General features: G+C 37.6%; 1 protein-coding gene across 1 annotated transcript; it reads right to left on the bottom strand.

Moving 5' to 3' along the window:
• Window positions 1-111: 111 nt before the first annotated feature.
• LOC136679708 (class I histocompatibility antigen, F10 alpha chain-like) lies at window positions 112-8,189 on the bottom strand. Its single transcript, XM_066658372.1, has 6 exons — window positions 8,031-8,189; window positions 5,269-5,535; window positions 4,723-4,998; window positions 3,071-3,364; window positions 1,243-1,305; window positions 112-1,146 (listed from the first exon to the last, which is right to left on the bottom strand). The coding sequence occupies exons 1-6, from the start codon at window positions 8,077-8,079 to the stop codon at window positions 1,142-1,144; spliced, it is 954 nt and encodes a 317-aa protein (XP_066514469.1). The 5' UTR covers window positions 8,080-8,189; the 3' UTR covers window positions 112-1,141.
• Window positions 8,190-9,713: the final 1,524 nt, after the last annotated feature.

Below are 9,713 nucleotides of genomic sequence, written 5' to 3'. Positions count from 1 at the left end.
AAATAATTTTAGAAATTTTATAATTTAGATTTTATAATTTATTTTATAATTTTAGAAACAATTTTAGAAAAATAAGTACGATGGCACAATTTAGGGAGAAAAAAAAAGATAAAAACACTTTTGTTGATAAAGGAGACTTTATGGAAGTTCTTAATGTAATCTGTGGCCCCACCTTAAATGGAGTGCCTCAAATTCTGTCAGTTAACAAGGTTGAATTTAACTTGTTATTCAGATTTATTGGTCCAACAGTGTATTAGTTACATGTTGGTATCTCTACTGTGTGACTGAACTGGATAAGCAGTTACAGATAATAATGGATGGTAGATAATGGTTTATTAGATGGTAATGGAATATACATTTTGACATATTATTTAAATGCAAACATCATTAATGTATTTTAGGTAAATGTAAACTGTCCAAACATCCCAGATAATGAGCTTTACTAAAGCAGCTCTGTTATGTAACTGTTATCCTCATTTTTATGTATTTCATAATATTCAATTGTGACTGTTACCCAGCGACCTACAAAAAACTTACAGAGCTACAAACCATTTCACCCTGTACTTCATTGCAGGAATGATTTGGGTGGTGGATCTTTCTCAGTGCTTCATTGACACCGACGTCATGGTGGTGGTGGTGTGTTACTGTGTGTTCTGTTACGAGTGGATCAGACACAGCAGTGCTTCTGGAGTTGTTATACACCTGAGTGTCACTGCAGGACTGAGAATAGTTTTTTGTTTTGTTTTGGTTTTGTGTGTGAATGTGACCCCCCAGGACTTGATATCTGTTCCATGCTTAATATCTTCAAATGATTCAGGGCTCTATGTATTGAAAAGTGTTTATGTGTAAAAAGATCAAAACAACAAATAACGCAGGAAGAACTAAAAAACTGGATCAGTGAATTCAGTCTGAATGATTAGATGTTAATTAAAACACAGATGATGTAATGCAGTGGTAAACATGCCCCTATACATTTTGGAGCATCTTGCATCAAATCTAGAATATTTATGTATATTTATGAAAGAACAACTTTCATTTTGTAATTTAATGCAATTCACCGAAACTGACATTTTGATTAGTGAAATATACCACATTATAAAAGAGCACTGAACTCTCATCCTCCCACTGTGCTCCTCTCCTCTCACCCTGTAAAGACACATTCATATCATAAATCAGTCGGTCAGTCAGAAAATAAGAAGTGAATCAATGTTTGGATGGTATTCACACAGCAATGAAACTGACCTGTGAAGAAAAAACCCAGCAGAGAGATGACCTTATTGAACAAAGTCTCGTCCGTCTTGTCGTCTATTGGGCAGAGAGAGTAGGATTATGAAAATATGACATGAATCTTAATATCTAATGCTAATATAAATCATGTGACCATACAGAAATTAAAGAAGAATCAGTCAGTTTTTCTAGTAAGAATTTGCTAACAAGATTGATGAAATTTTACAATCAGTTTATGCTCCAAAGACGGCGTTCCCCACATGGAAGGGGGCCATTTTAAAATATGTTTAGGATAGAATCTCTGATATATCCAGGACTACAAATTTAAAATAATAAACATTGCTATATTCCATCAACATAATACTGCTGTACACTGCAATGAACTGAAAGAGATACCCACTACACTGTTTACAATACCAACCAAGATCAAAAGGGACAGGGGCTGTAGCATCCCACTCTGCAAGCCATTGGTCCTCTGTGTAGTCTTGGTATGTCAACATTTGTTTTTAGACACACTGGCCACATTTACAAGCAGCCGGATCATCTGATAAATATCAGACTGGTAGAGAATGGAATACATCCATGTAAACAAGTCATTGTGATTATGGTTTGAATCAGAGTGAACGAGGAGAGTAAACCTGTAAATAATCCATTGAATAGAAAAATAATAGTGATGTAAATGCCTGTATCTGATGACTCAGTTTATCTGATTAAAGTTTACAGTGGAGGTAAGGATCTCATATTCAGGGCAGACAGATTTCATGGAAAATAGTAGGCAGGTTGGATGGTCATAAAACATTGCAACAACGAGCTGTTCAGACAAGTTTTACATGAACTACAGACCAAATTAAATCAATGGAGGTTTTCTCAAATCTGCATAATACTTAAAAAACAGAATTAATATTAAAGGCATTAAAAACACAAGGCCCAACTGAAAACTGTGATGATGAGGAGTTGACTCCCAAAGAGTTGATTCTTAAACTCCAAAGCCAACAAAAGTGGAGTGAGTAAAGCATTTTTTTTTACATTTAGTCTGCATCTTTATTTATTCTTTATTATAAAAGAATTATTATTATTTTTTGAAGTAATCACTGATTCCACTCCATAAACTTCCTCTATCACCGTCAATGCCACCAACACTGGGAAGTTGAGAACAAGTACATGTTTTCTCCAAGGGATGTCAGCTACAACCTCTTTACACAATGCTGCTAATTCAACGTCACTGGAGAGCTCCACCCCAGATGTCCATCACAATAGCTGAAAAGCAAATGTACTGACATCATTCTATGTGTAAATTGGAGGCCCATCCCACCCACCAGAGAGTGAGGACAACTGCTATATCTTAGGACTTCTGGCCTCAGAAGGCTGACTGAGGCATCACTGGTTGATCGAACTAGAGCCCTCTAAAGAGAGGGCTATGACAGTGCAGACCGTGAGAAAAGCATGTTTATATATATAAAGAAAACTCATCTGCTCCATGCGGCTGATGATAGTGATTTTTGTTTTTTCCCAGTGTCCCTCAACATCATTGTCTATAGCAAAGACGCCATTCCTTCACAGGGCGACACGCACTCACACCTATGGACGCTTTTGAGTCGCCAATCCACCTACCAACATGTGTTTTTGGGCCGTGTGAAGAAACCAACCCAGACACAGGGAGAACACACCAAACTCCTCACAGGACAGTCACCCGGAGCAGGTCTTGAACCCACAACCTCCAGGTCCCTGGAGCTGTGTGACTGGGACACTACCTTCTGCGCCACCGTAACTGCCCATCATCTATCAAATGATTCTTAAAATACTGAAATATTTAGTCTCTCACAAGAAACAGATTTCTTCTCACCTGTCAACAATCTGCGATTAGACACCATTAGAACTTTCTCCTTCTCAAGCCCTACATGATAAATAATGCAGGAGTACTGGTCCCTCTTCAGTTCCTCAGATGAGACGGTCAGAAGTGATTTCTTCTGGAATGTTCCATCCTCGTTGACCAGCGTCTCTCCAAGCTCCACATCCTCATGGAGATCCTCTCCATTCTTCTGCCAACTGATAATCACTTCTTTGGGGAAGAAACCTGTAGCATGACACACCACTGGAGAAGAATAATCCTTCTGGAATAGATCCACCTCAGGAGGAACTGGAGAGAGAGAGAGAGAGAGAGAGAGAGAGAGAATTTATCTTATAGTAGTGATCTTATTTCAAGACCAACATGAGTGCACTACAGGTAGATTTACTATTTACGGTTGCAGAGATCCAGGGTCCTGGGCAAAATGAATTCCTAGTGATGCTACAGCCATTCTGAGAGTCACAGAGAGCTTAACTGACCACTCCCTCTCTGTTTTAACACATGACTTAACAGAACTGGACAGTTATTGTTTGTAAACCCTTTCGACATTTCTATATTTCTGCATAAATATGACCTAAAATATCATCTGAGGTTCACCAATATAACAAATGAGAGAGAGAGAGAGAGAGAGAGAGAGAGAGAGAGAGAGAGAGAGAGAATATAACACTACATTGTTAAATGTGCCTTTTTATTCATTTATTTATTTTTAAATATTTTATTGATGCTTGCCCTGACTGTTATTAATTAATAGCGGTTACTGAGTTGCTAAAATTAGATATTACAGAGGCCTAATACTATGTGAATACACCTTATCTAATATAGCTAATATGTTCAAATGAAATGCATAGCCAGGTTATGGCCTTCGGTTCCAACTTCTCAAAAACTCCTCTGCTTTATGCCATATATAAGTTCTCAAACAAAAAAAAAATGTAAAGAAAATGTTAGTGATAACATGTTTTCTTGCTATCAAGGCAGAGTGTCAAGTAGCTAGCTTAAGATGTGTTTGAGCCTTGAAAATGGCATCACTGGAGCAAACTGGAAACAGGAGCAATTACTTTAAATTATTCATTCATTCATTCATCTGTAACCGCATATCCAGTTCAGGGTCGCGGTGGGTCCAGAGCCTACCTGGAATCTTTGGGCGCAAGGCGGGCATACACCCTGGAGGGGGCACCAGTTCTTCACAGGGCAACACAGACACACACACACACACACATTCACTCACACACTCACACCTACGGACACTTTTGAGTCGCCAATCCACCTACCAACGTGTGTTTTTGGACTGTGGGAGAAAACCGGAGCACCCGGAGGAAACCCATGTAGACACGGGGAGAACACACCAACTCTTCACAGACAGTCACCCGGAGCTGGAATCGAACCCACAACCTCCAGGTCCCTGGAGCTGTGTGACTGCGACACTACCTGCTGCACCACTGTGCCGCCCTACTTTAAATTATTTATTTATTATTATTTTCTTTTTTTAAAACCATGTTCCTACAATGTTCCCTGAAAGTTCAGTATTGTTTAATAGATCTGGTGGTGTTGAACAAACAATTCGTAAGTTTTCAGTTATCAAAATAATACCTCTGTTTGTGTGTGTGTGTGTTTGTGTGTAGAGGCTGTTGTAGTAACAGATCCCACATTACCTTTCCTCTCAAGCGTAGATCTGCCATGTTCCACATACTTCTGTAACCACTCAATACAGATGTTCTCCAGGTATTTTTTTCTGGCCCTAGTAAAATCAACATTAGCATCCCACTTGTATTTGGTGATAACAGACTGGGGTTTAGGAGCAATCCATGTGAGAGTGTACAGATCCAGACTGAGGAAGTCTTCTCCATCATAACCGAACTGCATGTATCCGTACGTACTTCCATCATCAGTCAGCTGACAGCCGTACATCAGCTGTACTGTGTGAATGCCTGAAGGCACAAACAAGATTTTTTACATACATTAATTTTTTAGATTTCAGATTACATTTTCTCATGTTTGTAGACTCATTTCATGGAAAATGCAAGTAAATGAAACAGTAAATGGATCATGTATGATGAATATGAGATAATAGTGTAATTGCAGGACCTAAAAGGTAGTTTTGTTACCAGGATTAATGAATTCATATTAGTAAATAAAAGTATTTTATACATCGCTCTCTTGTAGTGATATTGTAGCTGTGAGTGTGTATTTATACTGACCTCCACTCTGATTGAAACGCAGCATTAATATATCCACATTGATTTTAAAGATCTCCTTGTTACCCTGCAGAATCTGTGTCTGTCTGTCCCAGTAACCTGGATCACCAACAACAACCTTCTGGATCCACTCTGTCTTTGGGATCATTTTCATGATGTTACTGTCATAGTAAACAAACTGCTCTTCATCCACCATACCGACACAAGTGAACTCTGGGAAGTGTATTCCTGGAGTTACTGCAGTGTAGAAATACTGGAGAGAGTGGGAGACTGTCAAGACAAGAAAAGGATAACTGAAACAATTCTCAGGAAATATTACCATTTTCAGATCAGTTTTGTCTCATGAATAATAAGGACCAGATTAATTATATAAATAGTTTAAAGGACAGTGCAAATTGTGCAGTATAAAAGACATTTCACAATTAATTATAATTAAGGTTATTAAATGTCAGGTATAAAACAAGAATAGAACTAATATCCTCTGTTTATACAGTGGCTTGCAAAAGTATTCATACCCCTTGAAATTTTCACATTTTGTCACAATACAACCACAAACCTAAATGCATTTTATTGATATTTTAAGTAATAGACCGGCACAAAGTAGCACATAATTGTGAAGTGGGACGAAAATTATACATTCATTCATTATCTGTAAGCGCTTATCCAATTCAGGGTCACGGTGGGTCCAGAGGCAGGAATACACCCTGGAGGGGGCGCCAGTCCTCCACAGGGCAACACAGACACACCTATACACACACACACACACACTCCTGGAGTCGCCAATCCACCTACCAACCAACGTGTGTTTTTGGACTGTGGGAGGAAACTGGAGCACCCGGAGGAAACCCACGCAGATACAGGGAGAACACACCACACTCCTCACAGACAGTCACCCGGAGCGGGAATCGAACCCACATCCTCCAGGTCCCTGAAGCTGTGTGACTGCGACACTACCTGCTGCACCACCGTGCCGCCCCGAAAATTATACATGTTTTTCAAAATTGTAATCTTTGTGTTGGTCTCTCATGGTGACGCCGCAAAACCCCATCTCTAGACGGAATCGCAGACTTTGAAAAACATGACACAAGGCATTGTTTACTCTATATGTATTCGCATTTTGGGTTTTTTTGGCTAAAAGAATGATCATATAATTGATTGATCCAGAGGGAGTGGAACACAATCGTCAGTTCCGAAAACAAGGCCCAAACTCGTTATGGCATATGGACACATGGAACTAATCTAAAGCCATAGGGCACTGCACACACAGTTTCAATGTGTGTCAAAAAATATAATGTTAACTATGTATACTGTGTATGCATTCTGAATGGTGAGTTAGCCAAGAAGCTGAAATCCCCTTGTGAATAATGAAAAAACATTATTTTTTACAGATTACATTTTACTAAGTAAACTTAAGCTGTTTTGAAGTATATTTTATGTAGTATGACTACAATATAAGTGCACTAGTAATATATTTGAAAGTATACTATTTCAGTATTAGGTAGGATTAAGATGGCCCACATTTTAGTTCATGAAACTATATTTCAAGTATACTTTAGAAGTATGAATAGCAAACTGCGAGTACACAACTAGTTTACATTATATTAATATTGTAGTACAAACATAATTATGGGCGGCAGGTGGCGCAGCCACACAGCTCCAGGGACCTGACCTGGAGGTTGTGGGTTCGATTCCCGCTCTGGGTGACTGTCTGTGAGGAGTTGGTGTGTTCTCCCCGTGTCTGCATGGGTTTCCTCCGGGTGCTCCGGTTCCCTCCCACAGTCCAAAAAAACACACGTTGGTAGGTGGATTGGCGACTCAAAAGTGTAAGTATGTATGTATGTGTGTGTATATGTGTTTCTGTGTTGCCCTGTGAAGGACTGGCACTCCCTCCAGGGTGTATTCCCGCCTTGCGCCCAATGATTCCAGGTAGGCTATGGACCCACCGCGACCCTGAACTGGATAAGCGCTTACAGATAATGAATGAATGAAAACATAATTAAAGCAAACTAATATGGATATTGTTATTAATAGATAGATACTTTTATACCACTGCATTTCTTCAGATTTCTACACAGCAAATTCACCAGTGTTAAATTTATTTTACACTTTTACACATTTATTTACAACACTATTAGTTTTAAATTAGCATGGTTAGTGTAATAATTGAACATTCTCAGTGTTAAGTTAACACTAATAGATTTTGCTGTGTATGAGGTTTCAGTTGGTGTTAGCGCACTAGCAACAGGATATTCATTTCTGCTTCTTATGTTTTGCTGTGACCGATTTCTTAACTCTTGTGTGGAACTTTTGTGTGAAACATATCTGACCAAAGATTTCTATACTGTGTAAACAGAGATTAAATTGTTGTTAAGACAGTAATTTGGTCGTTGTTTAAAAGGTTTAATAATAATAAATAATAAACAATAATTAAACAAACAAAAGAAAGCAGTAACTCAATATAGGACAAAATAATGTACAACTGCAATGCTACACCAAGCATATGAATACAATTAAATTGCATTAGAGGAGTGGCAAAAATGACATATTATATTCAGTATGTATGTAAGTGTAATTTAAAATATTACATATTATATCACATATATAAATATTATTAGTACAAATTAGTTGTTCCAAAATATCATATGTGCATACCCAGGAGGATATTAAATTAAACAAAGGAAGACAGACAGCTTATAATTTGATCATAATATTTGGTGTATGTTATAACAGTGAGTCAGGATAAATATATAAGAGTTTGGACTCACCTGCTGATGCTAGTTGAACACCAAGTGTAAGAAAAAGAATGAATTTCATGATGTTTCTGCGTTGTGAATCTCAATGCGTGTTCCAGTATAATCTCTCTGCCTCAGTGAACAATACCTCGAGGGTTTTAACTTTTGAAAGATGGCCACTTCCGTTCTTACCAGATATTCAGCAAATATGTACTTCTCCCTTTAAGACAAGATTTTGTTGAAAACAACAGTGAAATATCTTCCTGTGTTATAACAAAATGAATGCTTCCTCATCAGACTTCATGGTTCACCACAATATCTACAGCTGTATATGAAAATGTGGGCCACATTTTTTCATTTAGATGAGAATTAGTAAACACAGCCACTAAATGCACAGTTATTCTGTCTTTCCTAATATAACACATCTAAATAATCATTGTGAACTTTTGTGAACCAAACGTTTGGACAACCTTAGCACTGCCAATATTTCAACAGTGCCCCTCTTTGTGGGAAGATATTTTATGTTTGCTTGTATTTCAGTTTTATGTGCATTTCTAATTTTTTGTACACACACTATGGTCAGCCCAAAAAGACAAAATGGAAGTCTTTGCAATGTTCCTCATTGTTCTCTGACATAAACATCACAGAATAATTATGGACAGACCTATAATAAGCTTTACATAAAAGACAACCCAAGAAATCCTCAGTACCAGATCTTTCTGCAAAAACTTACTTCTGCAAAGACATGAGACTTTTTTTTCTGTGCAGGGTTCTCCTTTTCTGTGCACGCCTCTCTGTTTTCAATCACAGCCAAGCCTCAACATAAAAAACTAAGACTTTCTAAAGGGAAGCGGAAAGTGTTACAGCTGTTTTCATGCAGGTCCCAGGAGCGAGGAATGGATAAATTGTAGCCAGGAGAAAGAGTATTATGTAAACTATATCTGTCCAGGGTATACTCAGTAGAGATGAGGTTATATAAACAAATGCACTCCCAGATCCTGGCATTCCCAGAAGCTTAGCTCACTTCTGTTCAAAGTACTAAATAGTGCAATAACCACCATACTGCTACATACAATGGACCAAAAGAAGTGTTCATAGTGTCTTGTAATGTTATTACAAGCTTAGACATTAGTAGCATAAACTTACATCTCATTTCATCTGTCCCTGATTTATACTCATGGAAGATATCTGTATATTAATTTGATACTGTTTCACAGTATTCAAATTCCAGGTTTTTATTTTATTGTATTATTTTTAAATTGATTTAATAATTTCTATCATGTTTTTGTTTACTATTTCTTATGTATTTCCTATATTTGTATGTATTAAAATAATTTTAATTAAATTATCTTTATTCTTGCTTTCATTTTAACTGTGTTTTCTGTAAAGCACTTTGAATTGCTCTTGTATGAAAGGTGACTATAAATAAACTTGCCTTGCCTTGTCTTGAAAGCCTCCGAAGTGTACATCATGACAAAATCTCTTGGTAATATATGATAATGTCAAGGCCTCCAGTACCTGACGCAGAAAATCAGCCCCAAAGCATTATGGATCCTCCACCATACTTAACTGTAGTTTACGTGTCCTTATAGGTTTCATTCCCCTGTAAACAGACTGTTGGTGTGCACTGCAATAAAGTTTGGTTTAATCAGTTCACAGAACATTTTCTCAGAAGGATTGTCATTTGTCCAGATACTCTTTTGCAAAGATGAACTG

Source organism: Hoplias malabaricus, chromosome Y, assembly GCF_029633855.1.
Source record: "Hoplias malabaricus isolate fHopMal1 chromosome Y, fHopMal1.hap1, whole genome shotgun sequence".
NCBI classification, from domain to species: domain Eukaryota; kingdom Metazoa; phylum Chordata; class Actinopteri; order Characiformes; family Erythrinidae; genus Hoplias; species Hoplias malabaricus.
Note: the sequence above shows the minus strand (reverse complement) of the source record. Positions and strands in the feature narration are given on the sequence as shown.